The following is a 22353-nucleotide window of genomic DNA, read 5'->3' as shown; positions in this document are numbered from 1 at the left end:
CCCAAGAAATAAATAAATAAAAAGTAAAATTCAAGTACTTTCAAGGTACCTAAACCAAAGATTTCGAACTCTGGAAGCTTTTATCATCACATCTAAACTGTTGTAAACAAAACAATTAAGTGAGATTGCTTCATTTCAAATAGAAAAAGCTTTTTTGTTGCGTTTGTGCTGGTGTCGAAACACCAGAACTTTCAAGCCTCTGTATGAACCCTGTTGTCAAGACACAGGTACATGACCTCAAAGTTTTAGTTATCTGCACTTAGTTTCTATTTACAGGTCAGACTAAATGAAACTGGAAAAACAGACGAGAACTTTTCTTTCAAATGTATTTTATTAGATCGCACTGAAATCTGTACGGGATCATTTCTGTACTCAATGAAGTTTCAGGTGTTTCTCTGGAGGGATGTAATAAGCGTCTAAAGGGCCTCCTCTGCTCTTCTTCTTAACAACAGGTAGAAAGGGTAAACTCTTCATGTCGCTGCTGAGGAAGAAGAGCAGATGTGCTTCCCTTCTGTCCACCGTGTGGAACAAATAAAAACAGCAGAAAAAGGAAACAAAAAGCCAAGAAGAGAGATGGTTGTGACATCCAGCCGATTGGGGCGTGTGTGTGTGTTTTCTCTCCTCAGTCGTCGTCCACAGTTGGTGTGATGGTCACTCCCCTCCTGATCTGTCCCCATCCAATCAGACTGAGGAAGAAAACGGAGAAGGAGCCAGTTAGACGACAATATAAAAGTTTAGACAGTTTAATGTGAGCATAATTGCCGCGATGAATATGAAAATAATTCATTCATGAAGGCTTTTTGTTTCTTGAGGCCTCATGACAAGTTTTCTATTTTTTTAAACAGTATTTATTTCCCTGTTACAAAAAACAAAACAAAAAAAACTCCCGTTCCCAGAAAAAATCTCAACACTGACCCCCACTCCTGTCTATCTAGTAGCGTGTTCTGTTAGCCTAGCTCTCTGGCGGTGGAGATAATGTGGCTAATTCTGTAAACGTCACCCAGACGGATGTGGCTACCTCCCCCCAATGTCACATCAATGCCCTTTTTTGGTAAGAGGAAATGAGGAGGAGTCAAAGTCTGACAAGATGGCGGCTCCCAGAGGCGAATATGATTGGATCAAGTTGAGAGAATGGACCCCGGCGGAGAGGCTTATTCCATTTTTTATATGGTTGATACCCAATACTGATCGGATACCATTGTTGAATTAATAAAGTGTACACCTCAGGCTTCACATTATATTACTTTCCTAACTTTGTAAAACAAAATGTAACAAATGAACACAGATACAAATGTACTGAACTGTTATTTATTTATTAATTTGTTTTAAGAAAAAACAATTGTGCACAACAATTGAATGTAACATCTGAACCTGAGAATAAAGTAACTTAAATAACAATGTGCTGCCTCTTTAAGAGAGTTGACAAGTTCTGACAGCGCAGCACTGTTTGTCCACACAAGTGGCAGCTGCTGGTCTTTCAAGGAGGGGAAGTTCATTTTTTAGGGCCTACATCATAAATGTGTTTGTTTATTTATATGGAAATTCTACCCTTCGTTCCTTTTTAGTAAAATGATCTGTGACCTTGTCGTACCAACTAGGCATCTTTTCCAGGGACTTGACCCGTATCCTCTCAATGGCAGCAGAGCTAGGATTTCAACACATTTTCTTTTTTTTTTTTTGGGGACATTTTATGGGAAGCTGAGCTTCCCTTGTAGTCTTAGAGCAATCGCCACTGGTCCACTCACACTTGCCGTAGTTGTTGTGATGTTAAGGCAAAGCTGTGGTGTTACCTTTTTCTTTTATTTTTCTCAGCTGTACCTTAAGGAAAACATGTCTATAAGTAACCAGCTATATTTGATTTGAATATGTAACATTTGGACTGGTGAAACTCATTTTAAAGTGTTTTTGGTTCATGTGGGAAAACATGAACCAAGTTAGATGCTAATTGTTTCTTACCGCCAATGTTTCTCCACACGTCGACTCAGAGCGATCTTCTCTCCGACCTCTGTGCACACGGGGTTGGTGAGGACGATCTTGGCCAGATCAGCCTTCACCGCACTGACGCGGCCGCCTGTCGACAGTGAGCCGATGTTCACCATCAGCACCTCGTTCTTAGACAGTTTCTGGACCTGCAGAGGCACGAGGAGGTTAAAAAAAAAAAAGACGTCATCATGACACAGTTAAACCCACACAATTTTAGATAACCGTTTTAAATGAACCCTTTCAGTATCACGACTTATATTTAAGACATTTTTGTACTACATTTCCCATGCTGCATGTCTCACCTTCGCAGCCTTCTTGTCTCCCTCTGTGCGGACGCCCAGCAGCCTCCTGAGCAGGAAGTAGGAGATCTCCAGCTCAGTGAAAATCTCTGGCAGCGCTCCGACGGCCCCCAGAACCTGACCGACCATACGATCTGCCCGGCACAATGTCGGGTCGATCTTAGTGCCCACACCTGCACAGAAAACATCAGCGTCACATCTGCAGCTTCGGTTTGCTTCTTCAGTGGTCTCGGGGTTAAATCGAGGGTGAGGTGTGTGGACGTACCGATGAGGCCTCCGGGCGCGGCATACTGCAAGTCGTTGTGCTCAGCAAACAGAGACACGATCTTGGAGAATATGGGTTTGCACATAAGCTTTCCTTCGTGGTCTTTTGACACAATACCGGGCCGCACCTCGATCTCTTGACCCACCTGGAGGTCACACACAGGAGAGAAAAAGTCAACTCAAGTGACAGATAACTCCAAAAAGACTGTAAATAAAAACTGAACACATCTGTTTTTGTGAAAGTTTGTTGCAGGAGAAAATAAATCATTTTCCAGGAGTTTTTCTTGAAAATACAGGTCAGCACTTGCTCACAAGCAGTCATATCATTTACAGTGAAAGCCTAATACTGGCACATTTAACCGACTTTTGCTCTGGAAGATATAAAGTCGCTTGCTGCAAGTCTGTTCCTTTCTGCAGATTGACTGACGGGAGCAGAAAATAAAAAGGGAGCGCTCCGTTTTGCGTCTGGTAAACCTGCTCTGAAGCGCAGTTAACCCGTCCATCAAGTCGAGTTTCAAACTAAATATAGGTCTCAGTGTGGGGCTATAAAACAAGTAAAAATTTCAAGGACAACAGAGATTATTTTCAGGATATTGTCTCATTTGAATCTATTCCCTGGTGTTTCCATGACTGGAAAGCTATTGTCTAAATGTCCAGGTTTCCCAGGACGCGTGCTGACTAATCCTGTAGAGCAGTTGTCTATTTAGTTTATTAAACCAAGTCAGGGAGCAGGTGCATAAACAAATATTACACAAAGATGAATTCTGTTATTATTCACACTCAATAATAAAATAATACAAACAATACACTTATTTATCCATCTTCATCTTTGAAACAGAAGCCACATTTCTAACCAGAGGAACTGCGTATGTTTTTGTGCTGGAGTTTAAGCAGTCTGAACTGTGGATCTGCAGAAGTGTCCGGATCAAATCTGACCTTAAGCACGCCCTTCAGGATACTTCCTCCCGCCACGCCTCCTTTCAAGTCATCCACTTCACAGCCGGGCTTGTTCACGTCAAAAGATCTAATGACTGGAACACAGAAGGGTTTCATTGAATGCCACACAGATTCACTGAGGGTGTTGAATTAAAGATCATGACAGGGAGAACAACAAAAACACGCAGCAGCTGAGGTTTCTTCTTACCGATGAGTCTGGGCTCAGAGATGAAGTCTCTGACTGGCACTGGGATCTTTTTCACAATGTACTCACAAACCACCTCGATGTTGTACTTCAGCTGCGCCGAGATAGGAATGATGGGAGCGCCCTCTGCCACCGTGCCTGCAGGAGAAACACACAGAAACAGAAACAAACACAGTTTAAAGTCGGGGTTGGCGACAAGATCGTAGTATTGTCTATAGGGCACATTTTATCCACTGCTGTTCTACGCTCTGCAGACACATGAGGGTCTAGATAAAAGATAAATGTCCCATGCACCATCCCAGCTGACATTGGGCGTAAGGCTGGGTAGAGAGAAAACCCACACAAACACGGGTAGAACATGCAAACTCCACACAGAAGTGCCCCAGCCGGGATTCGAACCAAGAACCCTTCTCTACCTCTTACTGTGAGGCGACAGCGCTAACCACAGCGCACCACATCACCGTGCCCTCCCAGCGGACTCCTAATGTGTGTAACAGGGAGGCAGTGCCGGCACTTCACAGAGATCAACTTCTACCAAAACCTGCCACACGCAGTCACACACATCAGATGGTAACAAAACAAACCTTTTCAAGATCTAAAGAGACAGCATCCTAAACAGTCTGCTGAGAGTTAAACTGCGAGAAGACCATCCACTGCAGCCAGCAGAGGCAACAGGCAGCTTTAGGGAGCTCTTTGTTAAGTTGGAAAAATTGCACAATGATTCAAATCTTTTTAGAAAGGTTCTTTGGTCTAAATGCTTTGTTATATATTTCCTATTTTAGGGCTATATTTTTACATAGGGAAATCCTTTGGTTGCTCTGTTCAGTAACTTGCAAAATAATTAAAAATCAGTGTAAAAAACGTGACAAAAATCGTTATTTTCCTGCAGGAAACTTTACCTTCTTTGACACTCTACATTTGTACTCTGCATACACACAGACGGTTGGGAGGTGTACTCAGACTTCATGAGATGTTTTTCTTCTTCTAAAAAAAAACAAAACAGGAAGACTTGAACGTCTGACCTGGCTCTTCAGAGTGCAGGTTCATGCAGACTCACCCTGGACGAAGGCGAGGATCTGCTCGTACTGCTCCTTGGCCTGGCTCTCCTTTACTAGGTCGATCTTGTTTTGCAGGATGAGGATGTGCTTCAGCTTCATGATTTCGATGGCGGCCAGATGCTCTGACGTCTGGGGCTGAGGACACGACTCGTTACCCGCTGACAGACAAAAACAATAAAACAGATGATTTAAGAGGAAACCAGAAGTAAATAACATGCAAACTAAGTTTGTCCTGCTGGTTGGAGAAGAGTTGTTCCGATATTAGTGTTGAAAATGCTTCTGATACTTCCTGAACTGCTGGACTAGGTATCTGAGAGTATGCAAGTCAATACTGTAATTTGTTAGCAAAATGTGATTAATTTGGCAACATTTAACACTGAAAAATACTGCAAGGCTTCCGTTTGGAGGGGAGGTGCTAATGTTGCCCATTTCTGATGCTGTTGCATAACTGTTTTATACTGTTAATGTACTATTTCAAAATGTAAATGTGGCTGCAGTTAAAGATTTAAAGTGAGTAGACTATATTTGAAATGGTGTTTTCAACATCTTACCGTGAAAGTTAAGCAACCAAAGACTTACCAATAAGCAGGAGGGCTGCGTCCATGACGGCGGCTCCGTTCAACATGGTCGCCATCAAAATGTCGTGACCAGGACAGTCAACAAACGACACGTGTCTGGAAGGAAAGATTTTGTAAGAGTCTGAATGTGGACTTTGGGACCCCACCAAATAAATGGTCTCCCTCCCTCCCTCTCTCCCCTTCTCTCCCTCTCCTCAGTCTTACCTGACCAGTTTGAAGTTGCCCTTGGTGCCGGTGATGTCTGAGGGAAACTCATCAGGAGTGCTGCTGCCACACGACCTGTAGCACTCTGGCCGGGGACAGCTGGGGTCATCCAGCTTATAGACCTGCAAGAACACGGACAAATCAAGTTAGACTTGACGTGCAAAGAACAAAACTCAGTTTATGCCCTGTTTAATATGTACTGGGGGATGAGCGGGTCTGATCCATTCCTCGAGTCGCCCTGGTTTCAAATTAACTAGACTGGTAAAATATGGCACTCAAGGTTTTTGTGTATGGATGCAGCACCTCTTGCTTGTGCGTTTGACCCGAGACACAAACACCTAAAATTTTTGGAACCGGCTCTTCTCCTCACCAGAGAAGTTGTGTGACCTACATGATGGGGTTACTGTGCAAGGCCCAGACGACATGGAGGGGGAAAGCAGTGACATTCAAAGCCGCAACGACGAGGCACTGGACGTCCTCTTCAGGAGGACTAGTTTGAAAATATGGATGTGAACGAGCCGTGCATTGGTCCTCAAAAACCCATTGAAGTAGAAGTCCAACAGGCACCAGGACAAAAAAAGTGTCTGTGGCAGCAGCTGCTGAAACCTGCCACCTCTGTGCCAGAGGAGCACCAGCACAGCAGGACGGATCATTGGGAGCAATTGTACCTTTTATAAGGAAACAATGTTTTAAAGTTGTAGTTGTGTAAAATAAATCCTTAAAGGAGAACTGTGGCTGTTTTGATTGAGAATAAGCATTAGATGTTGGGTAGGCTGTATTGCTGTGCATCATTATTCCTGAAGAAAGATTAATTTTCCGGACTATAAATCGCATTATGTGGGTCCGGGCTCTGATAAAAAGGCGGTTGCCTTGCATGAAGCGGTAACAAGAAGGTCCTCCCGGTTCCTCGCTCACTCCAAACTTTCTTTCTGCTGCTCGATTACCGTTTTCCATTTTAATGAACATGTGAAACTATATATTTGAAAATATAAGTTGCACCTGGGTATAAGTCGCAGGACCAGCCAAACCATGAAAAAGTGCGACTTAAAGTCCGAAAAATACAGTACTCGATAACCCCTTGGAGGAACTGATGCGATCCCTCGATCTTGGAATTAACTCGTGCCCATCCCTAGAATGAACCGAGCATTAATATAGTGCATGCATGAATAAATCCTATTCTAACTTAAAATAGAAAAAGCCATGATCATACAGGTCAAGCTCTCTAAAATCAAAGAGGACAAGGTCAGGTAGACAGGAAAGGTCCGGAATTTTTAGAAAAATGAATCCCCAGTGCAGCTTACCTTAGCATTAGCATATCCTAGCTTGATGGTGATGTTCCTCTCTAGCTCGTTCTTGAACCTGACAGTGTGAACACCAGAAATGGCCTTCACTACTGTGGACTTTCCATGGGCCACATGACCGATGGTGCCTGGGAGAGAGAGAGAAGGGGAGGACACAAGTCAACACAAGCAGTAAAAACACAACAGCTGATGGATGATTGCCCGATTCACACGCACCGATATTGATGGTGGCCTGTCTGCTGATGATCTCCTGAGAGAGCGGCGTCAGAGTGGACACATCCTGCCGAGAGAAAAACACACATAAGACTCATTGCACACTGAAAAACAACACAGGGCAACGCTGTGAGCAGAGCACAGCTGCCTCCCTCTCTTTAATCCTGGAGGTAAATAGAAACAAAGGGAGCCGGCGTTCAGACAGACATGAAAACATTGTCCCACAACTGACTCTGTCAGGTGGACACTCAAAGTTAAATCAAATCGAGGCAGAGACTGGTCTAGTTTCATGCAAAACTTGTACTGCTGTCTGTTGTGTACACATTTTAAAATTTCCCCTTAAGATTTTATACTCTCTTATCTGATTATATAATATATAAAATGTATATGCTTTGCGGCAACATGCTTTACTGCACCTTATTTTTATTTTTCACTAACACAGAAGTATACAAAATAGACTTTAACATACGGCTTTTTCGTATACATTATTTCTTTATGGAATTTCCCGAAAACATGCTGAACTGTGATATATATCATTATCCAGATAAGAAAATGTCTTATTTTGGGATAGGAGATTTTGGCCATATTGCCCAACCAACCATTATCACTTTACCTCATAACTTTGTATTAAATTGCTCTTGTAGAGTTTCCATTTTTAATTCTTCTGTTATTCTCATTGTAAATAGTCTACCTCATAATATTACATATAGATTTTTCTCCATCTATCTGTACTTGTTTAAGCCTTCCTGAATTTTTGGACCAGTAAAAGATTATCTTATTTTGTATCATTTTTGGCTATTCCAACTGGTAACTAACATTAATAAATACATTTTAAGAAAAGAAAGAACATATAAAAAAAGCTTTATAGTTCACAAAAATGCACTTAACTTTATTGTCTTCTGACTCCCATATCCTGCCAACACCATTATCAACACATTCATCTAACATCTAAACACTTCATAAATGTACTATCAAATGCTGATGTAACGTTTGGAGGTTGACAAAAGGTGGGATTATTCTGAACCACACCTCTACTTCCATTACCATCACGAACATTATTGACATTTTCATAGATTTTACTCTTACTTTAATTTAGCTTAGGATGCTTACTTTTTGATCCAGTTGGGCTAAACATACACTAATGAAACATAAAAAAGATGGGGAATAATTCGGCGCTATAAATGTACAATATACATTCAACCTTTATTCTCATTTTGACATATGATGGAGTGTAACGTCGTTATAAGCGGCTGTATGAAGGATCGCTCTCCGCCCCGCCGGGCCTGGCCTGGCCTGCCGTCATGTGCCGACTGGTGGCGGCGCAGCACCGGCGACCGTTAGCGTTAATAATGTCCTTCTGTTTGACCGTTCTGGCAACACGACGAACCGACAACCACCGATATTGAACTACAAAGCTATGAAAACCGTCAAACAGACACTTACCAGAGAACTGAGGTCTTGTCGAGCCAGATGAGGTTGACCAAGCGTTGCTCCAGACTCGTCACCCGCCATCTTGAATGAAAAGGGAATGAAGAAGGCGGCTCCGGCAAATGCCTGATTAACAGCTGAAAACGGCTATTTCTCTTTTTACAAAAGTCAGTTACTACATCAAATTATGTTCCCTTTCTGGTGTTGGTAGATGATCGCATTATGTTTCAATAATTTTTATTTATTTTCTCAAATGACAAAGATGTGATTTGCAACGCGCGTGACTCATCCAAGTAGAAGAAACGGGGTCCTTTCCCAGAGTGAGTCCTGAGTGAGTCTGATGCAACTCGTTTTATTTTTTTTACTTTAAAATGTATTTCATGTAATAAAATTGTTGTTCATCGCAGATTGGGCATATTTTGAGTATTTTTCTACTCCAAAAAGTAAATATATATATATATATATATATATATATACGTGATCCATGCGTTAGGTCCGTCGTGGTTTAGTGGCGTCATCAAAAGGCGTTTTGTAAGTTCTATATCTGTAGTTCTGTAACGAACCGTAACAGATATTGGGCTACCTGCCCTCACGTTTAATGTTGTGTTTAAATGTGTCTAAATGTAAAGTCATATGTGAATATGTATAAACACAACATTAAGTGAAACAGAGTCCACTGAAATATATGAATAGATGTGAAACTATGAAATAAAAGTCCCCTGATATACCCGTAAATATTTTCTTTCTTTTTTCCCCCCTATATTTCACATATTTTTATATTTTTCCAGATTTAACAATTCCCAGCATTTAAACGGATACAAATAATAATAATAATAATAATAATAATAATAATAATAATTCAACAGATGAAAAACAAACAAAACAAAAAATAAGTTGATAATTGGAAACACAAAACATTTCTCCTTTTCCTACAGTGGTCTTTCACTAATTACATACATTTAAAAGCTCATAATGTATGTAATTATTGTGTGTTGAAATACTTTATTGATGTTGTGTATGACTCTGTAAGCAAAGTAATGTTTATATTGATATATTGAATCATTAAAAAAAAAAAAACATAAAATAAAACAAAAAAACTACAACAACAAAAGACTACACGTTTGATAGTGACACATCTTTCACATATACCATCTTTGCTGCAACGAAACAACGCCCTTCAGTTCCGCCCAAAAGGGAAATGACGCCGGTGCAGAAGATGGCGTCTGCAAAGCCCGTGCACCGCTGTGTGTGTTTGTTACCCGTTTAATTTAAAGTGTCTATCGGTGAGGGGGTCTGACGGACGATAACATGGCAGAGCACCTCTGCTGCCGCCCGCTCTCCTGATCCCGGAATCAAACCCGCGACTTCCATGTCCGACGGAGCCAGAGCTGCCTGGTCGAAGAGGTGTTGTGGGGATTCGCACCGCCGAGGTGAGACGGCTGGATCTGTGCAGCTAAAGCTGGTGCCCGGTTGTTTCCCCGGTAGCTCCTGTCCCCACAGCCGAGAGTCGTGACTGTTAATGATCGTGACATTTACTTTTTAAACATCATCCACATTATGATCTGACATGTGGAGCAAGGGTCTTTGTTTCTGGGCTCTGATCTCAGCATGTCAGGTCTCTGTAGCATCATCATCATCAAGCTGCAGGAGCTTCTCCAGTTATCCCATTGTTGTTACCGGTGGTGTAGTGGTTTATGGAGGACTAAACTGTAGCATCATCATCATCAAGCTGCAGGAGCTTCTCCAGTTATCCCATTGTTGTTACCGGTGGTGTAGTGGTTTATGGAGGACTAAACATGACTTAACATGACTCAATAAATGAATGCATAAATACAGGAATAAAAAAATAACATTTGTCCTCCTCCCTCATGAACACACGGATACAGAAAGAAATAAATGTAGGTGAACAAAAATGTAGAAATAAAAGTTAAGCATTTATTTATTCTTTTATATATGTATTGAGACTTAAGTCACGTTTAGTCTTCAATACCCATCATGGTCAATGTGGTTTGTTTTTTTACATATATGGAGGTCTAAACATGACTTAAGTCTCAATAAATACAGGAATAAATAAATATATGCATGAATAAATGGGAAGTCTGACTTCATTAACATATGGACACGTAAATAAATAAATGTGTGTCTTTTATCTATTCCTTTATTTACGTATTTATAATTTATTTACACATTGATTTATTAATTCATTTATTTGTGTATTTTTTTATTTATTCCTGTATTTTTTGATTTATAAGTTTACTTATACATTTATTTATTTATTGAGACCTAAGTCATAAATACAGGAATAAATAAATATATGCATGAATAAATGGGAAGTCTGACTTCATTAACATATGGACACGTAAATAAATAAATGTGTGTCTTATCTATTCCTTTATTTACGTATTTATAATTTATTTACACATTGATTTATTAATTCATTTATTTGTGTATTTTTTTATTTATTCCTGTATTTTTTGATTTATAAGTTTACTTATACATTTATTTATTTATTGAGACCTAAGTCATGTTTAATCCTTTATATTTAACTGACCTGGGAGCAACATGCTAACATCAGCTGTTGACCAATTTAACGGTGGACTTTTTATATTATTTCAGTACAACATAACGCATGTTGTTGGGGTTTCACCCTGACGTGAAATGATATTTTTTGCAGGCGTTAAAAGTCAGTAGTATGTCCCAGACATGCAGAGGAAGTGAAAATACGATTCTCTCCGACTCAGAGTGCCATAAGTACAGGAGTAACATATACAATAAATAAATCAACAGTGCAAAAGGAATAGAAAACATAGAGACTGAAAGTGTGTAATGTGAGTGACACACTGTACAATATGTGGACTATACAGGTAAATACATAAATGGAAAATGTACAATTTAAGGACATAAAAGACTCAATATAATAAATGTTAAAGTGAAAGTAAAGCACTGATGAGACTGTTTTTGTAAAGTGAGTAGGTTTATAAAGCTTTACGGTTATCTTTAATCCTGTAATGAAGCCACGTTTTCTTTCTCTCATGATGAAAAACATTTTGAATTAAAGGAAAGTGACCAACCTGGATGCATACGAACAATTTGGAGCCCGTTCTCAAATATGATCATCCCTAGGAACGTGAAAATAAATGCATTTCTGCTTTAATGTATGGCATATAAGTTTATGTCCTGACTGCATTACAGCTGGTGTTTGCACTTACAGGTGCTGGAAATCCTTGAAACACTTGGATTTTGTGCGGTTTTCAAAGTTTGAAAAGTGCTTGAAACTGCTTGGAATGTTCTGTTCTATGATGATGTCATTAATGATATCACACAGAGAAAAGAGATTGAAAACAACATTTAGTGACATTTTTTCATGAAAAATCACCTTTGCTGATGAACAGATGATCAGAATAGTTAGTGATTATATTTCTGTGGAGTTATGATGTGTCCATTTACCTCGGAAGTCGGAGCTGGAAATGACGTCACACCCAAGTAATCAGCGTTTCAGTTACAAAGTCGGAAAAAAGGAGCCAGAGGAAGAGGAAACGAGGTTAACCGTATTACAGGAGCTTCTACTTACTGTTTACAACTGAGGCAGCCATCTTTAAATGTCAACTCGGGGGTTGTGTGGATCGTCCAACTTTTCGAGTCAGAAATCAGACCTCGGGGGTCATTCTAGTTGAAAGTTCCGACTCGGAGCTCGGAATTCCCGACTCCTGAGTACAACTGGAAAGCACCATTAGTTTTCCTTTCAATTCAATTCAATTTTATTTATAGTGCCAAATCATAACAAAAGTTATCTCAGGACACTTTACAAACTAGGTAAAGCCCACACTCTATGACTTATTTATGATAAACTTAGACCCAACAATTCCCCCGTAGAGTACGGTGGCAACGAAAACCTTCCCTATTATAGGCAGGAACGTCAGACAGACCCAGCTCTGGTCTTCATCAGCTTCATTGTCGTGCTTCTGTAGAAAGCTGTCTCCAAACATCATGTTGGTTGTTTATAGGACAATAACATCTAATTTAATGTAATGAACAAGTGACACAATAAGTCTACTGAATACCGAGGATTGTTCTGGATACAAATATGGAGTTTACCACTGCTGGAAGGTGCTGGCAAAGACTGGAAATGCACCTGGAAATGCTTGAAAAGTGCTTGAATTTGAAGGTGCAGGAACCCTGTGTACTGTAACCTGCAAACCCCTGAATGTGTCGTCAGTCATTTGATTGCGTTTTTCTTCCTGCAGTATCTTATGTGTCTCCTTCTTGTCTCCTCTGTCAGAACCAGGGAAACACAAACACAGGAAATGCGAGCGGCCCCTTAGTGCTCAGCCGTCAAAGCCTGTGATTGTTCGCCCGGGCTCCAAAAGGTAGGACCTTTGTTTCTCTGCAACACTGCATGATAAAACATAAAGCTATTTACCTCCATTTTTTACCCATCATTCCTCTCTTTCTTCCTCCAGACCACCTGCTTCTTTGTATTCTGGGCTGACGAATAGTTGAAGGCTAGAGGTTTTTGTTGATGACTAATGTTCTGTAGCTGAGCGTTATCTCTGTGCACAGAGAAGAGGGTCGACAGAGTATAACACCACTCCTGTCACCAGTTAAAGAAAAGGAGCTAAAACATATTTAAAAGAGGAATCTATTCATAAAAAGTCCAGTTTGACCCACATTAGTACAGAAAAGTTGTCATAATCTGTTCTACATTTAAAGTGTAATTCCGGCACAAAATCATCCCATGGGCATTTTCAGCACTAACATCAAATAAGCCATAGAGATCTATTAACAGAGAAATCTGGTGGAGTCGCCAACAGCCGGATGTGGTTAACAGTGATTAGCTCGAGGCAGCACGGTGAATGCCTTAAATCGTCTTTTTTAACCAGAAAACAAAGCACCCACAACGTAGTTAGTGAATCTGGAGTTTATTAAAAGAGTGTTTTAGAGACTTACCTACTGGCCCCTGTACCAGCTCCTCTCATAGTAAAGTCCATTCAAGTGGATTACCAAAGTCAATCCAAAAGGAAGGAGCCCATTGGTGCTTTGTTTTCTGTGTAGGGACTCTTCTCATGCTGCTGCAGAGGTTTGCTGTTATTTTCAGCAGTATTAGTGGTTAAAAAAGACGTTTTAATACCTTCAACGTACTGCCCCGAGCTAAACACTGTTAGCCACGTTTGGCTGTTAGCGACTCTACCGGATTTCTCTGGTAATAGTTGTTACACGTGCAGAAAAAGACCATGGGATGATTTTATGCCCGAATTACACTTTAATGTCCTAACATCCTTTTTCATGAACTGCTCAAATGGTCATGATAGTTAACAACATTAAACTGTTTTTCATAGTTTTTTTCCATTGTTTGGTTTTGATAACATTGTACCAACTAAAGTCAAAATAAAAGCAGAGGTCTGGGAACACGCCACATAAAGCCATGTAAGCAGTTAGATTGTAAAAAAACCCCACTATATCTTGAGGTAAAACCGACAGTAGTGTGACTGAAGAGCTGGTAATAAACCCTCAGTAATCCAACTGTGATGGACAGTTTGGGTGATCATTCAACCTTAATTCCAGAGGTGAGGTACATTTTTTTATTCTGTTGTATACATATTATACACACAAACAAACAGGACTTATATCCATGCATTGAATGGACAGATGTCAGAGGCAGAATGCTGCTGCCTCGAGCTGTTGGGGGTTTGGTGCTTCAGTTGAGACAGACCTAACTTTTGGAGAAACGTAACTGGACATCACACTGCATCACAGTTTGTTTGAGATGGTGTGAGAGTCCCGTTCAGTCAACAGTAAACATCCTTGATCAGTCTCTCCTAGATGTCTCCTGTCACAGGCTGACACACATTTTCTTCTATATATTCTCCTAGATTCTCTTCTACATTTTCTTCTATATATTCTTCTACATTTTCTTCTACATTTTCTTCTATATATTCTGCTAGATTTTCTTCAAGATTATCTAGATTTTCTTCAAGATTATCTAGATTTTCCCTAGATTGTCTTCGACATTTTCCTCTAGATTTTCTTCGACATTTTCTAGATCGTCTCCTACATTCTCTCTTAGATTTTCTTCTAGATTTTCTTCTAGACTGTGACAGACAACAGAGTCAAGAGGAGGTGCAGAAGTCTACTTTTCTCTCAGACCACTTTTTTTTTTTTTTAAATTGCCCAATAACATCCAATAAACTGCCTACCCCATCTTTAGGTCATAAATCTGCTCCTAAAATGTGACACCGGAAGACAGTTGAGAACCTAAACTCACTGTATGGTAGAAAATAGTTTTGGCAACGTAACAAAGTTTCCTTAACTTCCATTTAGCTCTGTTAATGGAAACAACTCTTCTGTATCAAATTAGAACATGTTTTATTTAACTTTACAGCTCCCTTGTGCAAAGCTAAGAATATTTTCTGCCACCCCTTGAGTCTGTATTTTCCAGATGTTTGTGTAACAGCTGATTATTTCCTGCAACAAGCTCCTGAACAGTGTCTCTGTCTCTTTTATTTCACTTTCTCTGAGTGAACTGAAGCTGCCTTCAAGTGCGGTTGGAAATGTCCAAAATCAACAACAAGCTGACTGAAAACAATAAACATAAAGTCTGCTTGTGCTGCATTAATTAGGGGGTTGAATAACACAACAGGTCCTCACACAGACAGGCTATAAGTGATGCTCCCACTGTCAGACAACCCTGCGGCGAAATTCCGGATCTCTTAAGTATTCCTAGATCTCAGTGAGAAACTTGAGTACAGCGGTATTATTAATAAACTGGATTAAATCCTTTAACTGTAATTTTATGAGCACATCATGTAACATTTGCATCTTAACATGAATTTGAAACAATTAGAATTTTCCTCCAATTAACACTATTTTTCTGCTTCTTGTAATCACATCTTAGAAGTGAAGAGATGACCTGTGTTGAAATACACAATCAGACCAGAAGTATGTGGACACGCTTGGTTAACATGAGAAGTTCGGATGTCCACATACTTTTGCATTCTTGTTTCATGATTGCACTTTGCATACGTCTATGCTTTAATGTGGCGGTTGTGTTGACTTTGTCGTCCAGGTGATTAACGCTCAGAAAAGGGACATTGTTAGCATCTGCTGGACACAAGGGGCACTGTCCTCTGATTGGCTCGGACAACCCCCTCTGACATGCCCGTGGCCAATCAGAGGTGAGTGTGCTGTGTTTTTCATCTGTTAATGTGTGTGTTTATGCAGATGTGCAGGTGATGTGTGTGTTTTTTACCCTTTTTTGTTTGTTTGTATGTTTGCAGAAATTAAGTGAAAGTTTTGTTTCACGTTTTAACTGTGTGTGTGTTGTTGGATGATGATGATGATGATGATGATGATGATGATGATGATGATGATGCAGGAATTGCTCTGTTTTTCTTTTATCTCCCGGTGTTGCAGTGGAGCAGGTTGTGTCAGCACAGGCACACACACACACACACACACACACACACACACACACACACACACACACACACACACACACACACACACACACACACACACACACACACACACACACACACACACACAGTCAGAGAGTAACAGCCTGTTAGGATGCGGCAGCCAAAGTGCTGAGCTTTTAATGCTGAACGCCCTATTGAATGTCCTTTCAGTCACACACTTACTTTATTCAGCAGAAATCACACACACACACACACACACACACACACACACACACACACACACACACACACACACACACACACACACACACACACACATTATCTTTACCTTGGGGACTGGCAGTGTTTATTTCTGAATACTTCTTCTCTGCTGTAGTTAAGTGTTGTGGTCTCATGTGTCTGTTCTAACCCCTCTCCATCATGCCCCCAGGTGTGTTATGTCAGGGGTAGATGTGGAGGTGTACCTGTCCCAGGTGCACGATGGGAGTGTGTCGTCGGGCTTCAGGGCGCTGTACGAGGAGCGTCTGCTGCTGGACGTCACACTGTTGATAGAGGAGCACCACTTCCAGGTACGCAGATACAGTATATGTGTTGGTGTTTCATAGAGCTCATCCCAGAACACATACTACATATCACAGTCCTGCATGGATATCATGACATTTAAAGCTGGAAGAGGTTTAATCATCCCTATCGTCATTGTGGTCCTGGTATCGATAGATCGCTGCAACTCTCTGAGAATCATTGTCCTATTTTCAGAAAAATGAACTTGAATTATCTGCAGCTGGGAGCCTTTGGCTTCAGTTAGCTGGAGGCTCAAACTATGAGCAACTTTTTCTCTCCATCTCAGAATCAGAAAGGTGTTCATTGCCAAGTACGTTTTCACATACAAGGAATTTGCCTTGGTGTTCAAGTGCACAATAAGAAATAATCAATAAAGCAAAGTACTGCCGCCAAGAGCATTATTAGAAAAATTATCATAAAAATATGAAAAAATACTACAACATATATAACAAATTATGTATCATGTTGCAGTTAAAAACAACGCAAAGTTGTTCAGTTTTGTGCAGAAATGCTTTGACTCCTGTTTATTGTCAGACTCTCTTTGAGACAAGAGACTTATTTTTTTGAATCGGTCTCTCCTAATTGAGTTGTAATGGCCAAAGTCTCCTGTCTCAGGCTAGTTTTTCTTCTCAATTTGCTCTAGATTTTCTTCTACATTTTCTCCTAGATTTTCTTCTACATTTTCTCCTAGATTTTCTACTACATTTTCTCCTAGATTTTCTTTTAAATTCCTTGTATGTGTTCAACCTAATTGGACATTAAAGCTGATTCTGATTCTGAAACAAAACTTCCTACCCCAGCTTTAAGTTACAAATGTTAAGAATCTAAACTCATTGGATGGTAGAAAATTATTTTAGCGACGAAACGAAGTTGCCCTAACCTCCATTTAACTCTTTTAATGGAAGCAACTCTCCTCTATCAAATTAAAACATGTTTTATTTAACTTTACAGCTCCCTTGTGCAAAGCTAAGAATATATCCTGCCATCCCTTGAGTCTGTATTTCGCTTACTGTCACAGATTTTAAGAAAAAGTTTCATGAGATATCCATGCAGGATGTGTAGAATAGAGCTCTGGATCAGGACTAAGATTGGGGGAAAAGTCAATAATGCATGTCCATTTGGTGTCTCCGTCCTCCTCCAGGCCCACAAGGCGCTTCTGGCCACCCAGAGCGACTACTTCCGTGTCATGTTCACAGCAGACATGAGGGAGAGGGACCAGGACAAGATCCACATGAAGGGGCTGACGGCCGCTGGCTTCGGCCATATTCTCCGCTTCATGTACTACGGCTCTCTGGAGCTCAGCATGCCCACTGTCCAGGAGATCCTTCAGGTAACCCCACGCACACACTGACACCGTTTTATAAATCTTCTCTATCTTGCTTCCTCCTCTTCCTCACTTCCTGTCTCTTGGGCAGGCGGCCATGTACGTCCAGCTGACGGAGGCAGTGGAGTTCTGCTGCTCCTTCCTGCTGGCCAAGATCTGTCTGGAGAACTGCGCCGAGGTCATGCGCCTCCTGGAGGACTTCAGCGTGGGCGTGGAGGGCGTCCAGGAGCAGCTTGACAACTTCCTACTAGATAACTTTGTCCCCCTCATGAGCCGACCCGACTTCCTGTCCTACCTCAGTCTCGAGAGACTGCAGGTACGGTTGTTGTTTGTAGAGGGAAAGGTATTTAGTATCTCAGGATTTGATTCAAAAATTAAAGGCAGTGTGGCAAAGTTTGGCATGAGAACAGAGTAGTGTGAATCAACTGATGGAAAAGACAAAAAGGCAACAATTATTCATCCTAAACTTGCAAAAAATAAACACTTTTTACTAAAAAAGTTTTAATATTTTTCAATTCTCAGTGACTTCAAGACTAACATGTTCAAGTTATGCTGTGTGTATATAAATGAGGTCAGGCTGCTTATTTAAAACATTAATTGCACAAATTGCGTGCGTGCGTGCGTGCGTGCGTGCGTGCGTGCGTGCGTGCGTGCGTGCGCGCGCGCGCGAGAGAACTGTTTCTGTAAACAGCCCCTCTTCTAACAGAATGGTATTCATCATGTGTACAAAGAGTATGAGTAACCGGAGTTCTCTGTGCTTATGTAAACACCATATCCTGAATATGATCATAAGCCTCATAAACTGGATATTCATGTCCATGTAAACACACTCATTTGTGAATGTGCAGCTCCTGAAAATATAGATATGCTGATATTCTTTTAAAAACATGTCCATTCCAAACAAAAAAAACAATACAAATTACACTGTAAGGATAAATGTGTTCATGACTGGAACATTGAACTTCCATGGGATCAGCATAAAGCAGAAGATGGTGTGTTCCTGTGCAAAGTGTGCAGTACCTGTTGGTTTGAAGTGGTCAGGATGTGAAGGGTAAGGAGTGTTTACATGTAAGAGACATCTCTTGCTAAATGGTATAATTAAATTATACTCATAGTTTAACAGGCTTTTGTATATATAATATACATAATACCATATATAATAATAAAACCAGTCCCCCTTCCCTGTAGAATTTCAGAACATTTTGGCGTAATTTCGTCGTGCTTTCTATCATCATCTGTTGTCAGTCTGTACAGGTGAGAGGTAAGAGCCCCTGCCCCTCAAAAGGTCTCTGTACGGCCCTATACCACACATTGCCATCTGCTCTGTAGGAAACACTGACCTTGTTTGACAGCCACACCATAAAGTTAACTTTCTTCTCTCTGTCTTCCTTTTAACCAGGCGTACTTAAACAGCGACGCTCTCAGTCGCTTCCCAGAAATCGAGCTGTATGAAGCCGTCCAGTCGTGGCTGCGACACGACCGGCGGCGCTGGAGGCACACCGACACCATTGTTCAGTCCACCCGCTTCTGCCTCATGACTCCTGCCAACATATTTGAAAAGGTTGGTGCTGCTTTCTGACGAGGAGTCCACAGGTGCACCGATGTTATGGCTGGTGTTCTGTTATCAACCTCTTCCTCTTCTTCCTCGCCGCAGGTGAAGACGTCAGAGTTTTACCGTTACTCCCGGCAGCTGAGGCAGGAGGTCGATCAGGCGCTTAGCTACTTCCATGATGTCAACCAGCAGCCTCTGGTGGAGACGCGCTCCAACCGCATCCGCTCAGTCCGCCCGCAGACTGCCGTCTTCAGAGGGATGATCGGTCACAGTATGGTCAACAGCAAGATCCTGCTGCTCCAGCGCCCAAAGGTGTCTGCGCATCCCTCTGCCTGCAAAAGCATATGTGACAGGTTTCTGGTGTTTGTACTGAAACTCTGGTCATGTGACATTATGTAAAGTGTGTTCTGACCCCTCAGGTGTGGTGGGAGCTGGAGGGGCCGCAGGTGCCGCTGCGACCGGACTGCCTGGCGATCGTGAACAACTTTGCCTTCCTTTTGGGCGGCGAGGAGCTGGGGCCTGACGGGGAGTTTCACGCCTCCTCCAAAGTATACCGCTACGACCCTCGACAGAACTCCTGGCTACGCATGGCTGACATGTCCGTGCCTAGGTGAGAGGAGCCCCACGCCAACTTCATGAGAATGAGTTATTCATTTATCAATGCACGTTCGTGGTGTTTGTTTTTTGCAGGTCAGAGTTTGCTGTAGGCGTCATCGGCAAGTTCATTTACGCGGTGGCGGGCCGCACTCGAGACGAGACCTTCTATTCCACGGAGCGCTACGACATCACGGAGGACCGCTGGGAGTTTGTAGACCCGTATCCCGTAAACAAGTATGGTCACGAGGGAACGGTGCTCAAGGGGAAACTGTACATCACCGGCGGCATCACCTCCTCCTCCACCTCCAAACAGGTGTGTGTGTTCGATCCAGGGCGGGAGGCAGGCGGTGGAGGGGGAGGAGTAGGAGGAGGAGGAGGAGGAGGAGGAGGAGGAGGAGGAGGCTCAGGCGGGTCAGACGCACACAGGACACGTGCCAGCCGTGGCCCGCTGCTGCCCGGCACCCACGCCAGCTGCTGGGAGAACAAATCCAAAATGAACTATGCCCGTTGCTTCCACAAGATGATCTCTCACAACGGGAAGCTGTATGTGTTCGGAGGCGTGTGCGTCATCCTGCGGGCGTCCTTCGAGTCGCAGGGCTGCCCGTCCACCGAGGTGTACGACCCCGACACCGACGAGTGGACCATCCTTGCCTCTATGCCCATCGGGCGCAGCGGCCACGGGGTGGCGGTGTTGGACAGGCAGATCATGGTGCTGGGTGGTCTGTGTTACAACGGCCACTACAGTGACTCCATCCTCACCTTTGACCCAGACGAAAACAAGTGGAAGGAGGACGAATATCCCAGGATGCCTTGCAAACTGGACGGTCTGCAGGTGTGCAGCCTGCACTTCCCAGAGTACGTGCTGGAGCACGTGAGACGCTGCAGCTGAGGTCGGCCTCGTTTTTATAGAAATGGGAAATGCACTGTTCACGGGCCTGAAGTCTCCCGCTGGAGGTCAGGCGTTGACAGGCGGAAACTCTACTGACGCAGGCTTTTTAACTGGAGACCAGCACTTACCTTCAGGTGAGGTAAACATGGCCCCAGGGCCGTTATCGCTCTTCTTAACCAAGCCAATGGAAGCGTGGGCGTGAGACGTCACCCGTCAACCATCTCTCAGCTTTGAACATTTTCAGAATTAGCTTTCTCAGAAAAAATACAGGGAAAAAACGATCGGTGGTGAGAAAATCTGGTTTATTTCTGCTGGTTTGTTTTTTGGACTGAGGTCAGTTTCCAGTTCTACTGCTCACCTCCTGTATTTAGGCTGTCTAGTCAGGATTGCAGTAACGCACTGGAAGCGTCAGATGCATTTACAAAGGGACCTTTTTTATTTTATTTCTTTCATTTCACCAGACACAGAAACCTCAAATCCTGTCTCTGCCTCGTGTATCTAAAGACAAACATCCTGTATATCATCAATCAAGTTAATGAGAGATAAGGCTATTTCAATCAATCAAAATATACAAATTAATAACAGTATATACTGTAGTCTAGTGTCAGACTGAGGTTAAACAGACTTTCAGGTTTATTCATTCATGAATTTGCTTCCAGTGCGTTCCAGCTATTTCGTCTTTATTCTGCTATTTTCTCCCAGAATCCACCACAACTGTGCTCATGTTCATATAACATCTCTTGTGTCTTTCTGCATCCCCCTGTTTCTCCTTCTTTGACTGAGTTGAAGAAAATACAACACGGTACATGATTGTTGATTCAGAGGTGCTGTCGTGGTGACAGTAACAGGTGCTCGTACACCACAGGGGCTTTTATTTTGAAGGACAGATCTTTCTCTCAGAGCGTCTCATCACTGGCAGGGCTTTATTTCCCCTCATCTACCTTCCCTCAACTTGTATTATTATTAAAATAATAATAATAATAATTATTATTATTATTGGGGCTGTTTGGGTGTAAATGCACATACTTTTTACCAGCTAACCTTCAAAGCAGCTGCAGTATTTTACAGCATGCATTCATGTGTCTAAAATTAACCCACCGGCGGATTTAATGAGAGATGAACTAAAAACAAATGAACCCTACCATGAAATATGCAGCCAGTTAAAATATTTCAGGAACATTTCTGTATTCGGATCCTAAATTTCTCGTGCTTTTCCTATCCTGTTCTGTAGACCTGAAACAATAACAAAATTTCACCAGAGCAGAGGGGTTGGTGCTCAATGATGTCTTTCTAAAGCAATTTCAGGAATAATGAAGCCGTTTTAAAATCATATTATTCTTAATTCAGTACATTGTTCCTCCAGGATAAATGGTTTCCTGCTTTAACCCCCTGATCAACAGCAGGTGAAGAAACACTTTATTATCAACCGGTTCTAGAAATGAACACTGAGAAGATACAGAATAGAGAGAAATAAAACAAATAGCTAAATGAACGACCAGTCAATTGGATTTAAATAAAAAATTAATACAGATAAATAGCTATGCAA

General features: G+C 41.8%; 2 protein-coding genes across 2 annotated transcripts; one reads left to right on the top strand and one right to left on the bottom strand.

Moving 5' to 3' along the window:
* Positions 1-318: 318 nt before the first annotated feature.
* On the bottom strand, positions 319-8592 carry eif2s3 (eukaryotic translation initiation factor 2, subunit 3 gamma). Its single transcript, XM_083935802.1, has 12 exons — positions 8485-8592; positions 7045-7108; positions 6829-6956; positions 5528-5649; positions 5325-5419; positions 4745-4903; positions 3691-3825; positions 3483-3577; positions 2548-2692; positions 2286-2455; positions 1957-2129; positions 319-686 (listed from the first exon to the last, which is right to left on the bottom strand). The coding sequence occupies exons 1-12, from the start codon at positions 8551-8553 to the stop codon at positions 623-625; spliced, it is 1419 nt and encodes a 472-aa protein (XP_083791928.1). The 5' UTR covers positions 8554-8592; the 3' UTR covers positions 319-622.
* A 4230-nt stretch (positions 8593-12822) lies between these two features.
* klhl15 (kelch-like family member 15) lies at positions 12823-21723 on the top strand. The gene is made up of 9 exons (XM_083936182.1): positions 12823-12836; positions 15533-15641; positions 16315-16453; positions 17587-17775; positions 17861-18085; positions 19169-19330; positions 19424-19633; positions 19741-19931; positions 20012-21723. Exons 2-9 carry the CDS (start codon positions 15622-15624, stop codon positions 20805-20807), a joined length of 1932 nt encoding a protein of 643 aa, XP_083792308.1. The 5' UTR covers positions 12823-12836; positions 15533-15621; the 3' UTR covers positions 20808-21723.
* Positions 21724-22353: the final 630 nt, after the last annotated feature.

The sequence above is a fragment of the Echiichthys vipera genome (genome assembly GCF_963691815.1).
Source record: "Echiichthys vipera genome assembly, chromosome: 21".
NCBI lineage: Eukaryota > Metazoa > Chordata > Actinopteri > Perciformes > Trachinidae > Echiichthys > Echiichthys vipera.
The sequence above is the reverse complement of the archived record's forward strand: the minus strand, read 5'-3'. Positions and strand labels throughout refer to the sequence as shown.

What these genes read in the sequence shown, in the direction of transcription:
- klhl15 (XM_083936182.1), top strand. Translation starts at nt 15,622, where the DNA reads ATGCCCGTGGCCAATCAGAG. An exon ending in TCAGTCTCGAGAGACTGCAG is followed by an intron (nt 18,086 to 19,168) that starts GTACGGTTGTTG and finishes CCTTTTAACCAG; the next exon opens with GCGTACTTAAACAGCGACGC. An exon ending in CTGCCAACATATTTGAAAAG is followed by an intron (nt 19,331 to 19,423) that starts GTTGGTGCTGCT and finishes TCCTCGCCGCAG; the next exon opens with GTGAAGACGTCAGAGTTTTA.
- eif2s3 (XM_083935802.1), bottom strand. Translation starts at nt 8,553, where the DNA reads ATGGCGGGTGACGAGTCTGGAGCAACGCTTGGTCAACCTCATCTGGCT. An exon ending in ACAGGCCACCATCAATATCG is followed by an intron (nt 6,957 to 7,044) that starts GTGCGTGTGAAT and finishes TCTCTCTCCCAG; the next exon opens with GCACCATCGGTCATGTGGCC. An exon ending in CTCTGAGCCCAGACTCATCG is followed by an intron (nt 3,578 to 3,690) that starts GTAAGAAGAAAC and finishes TCTGTGTTCCAG; the next exon opens with TCATTAGATCTTTTGACGTG.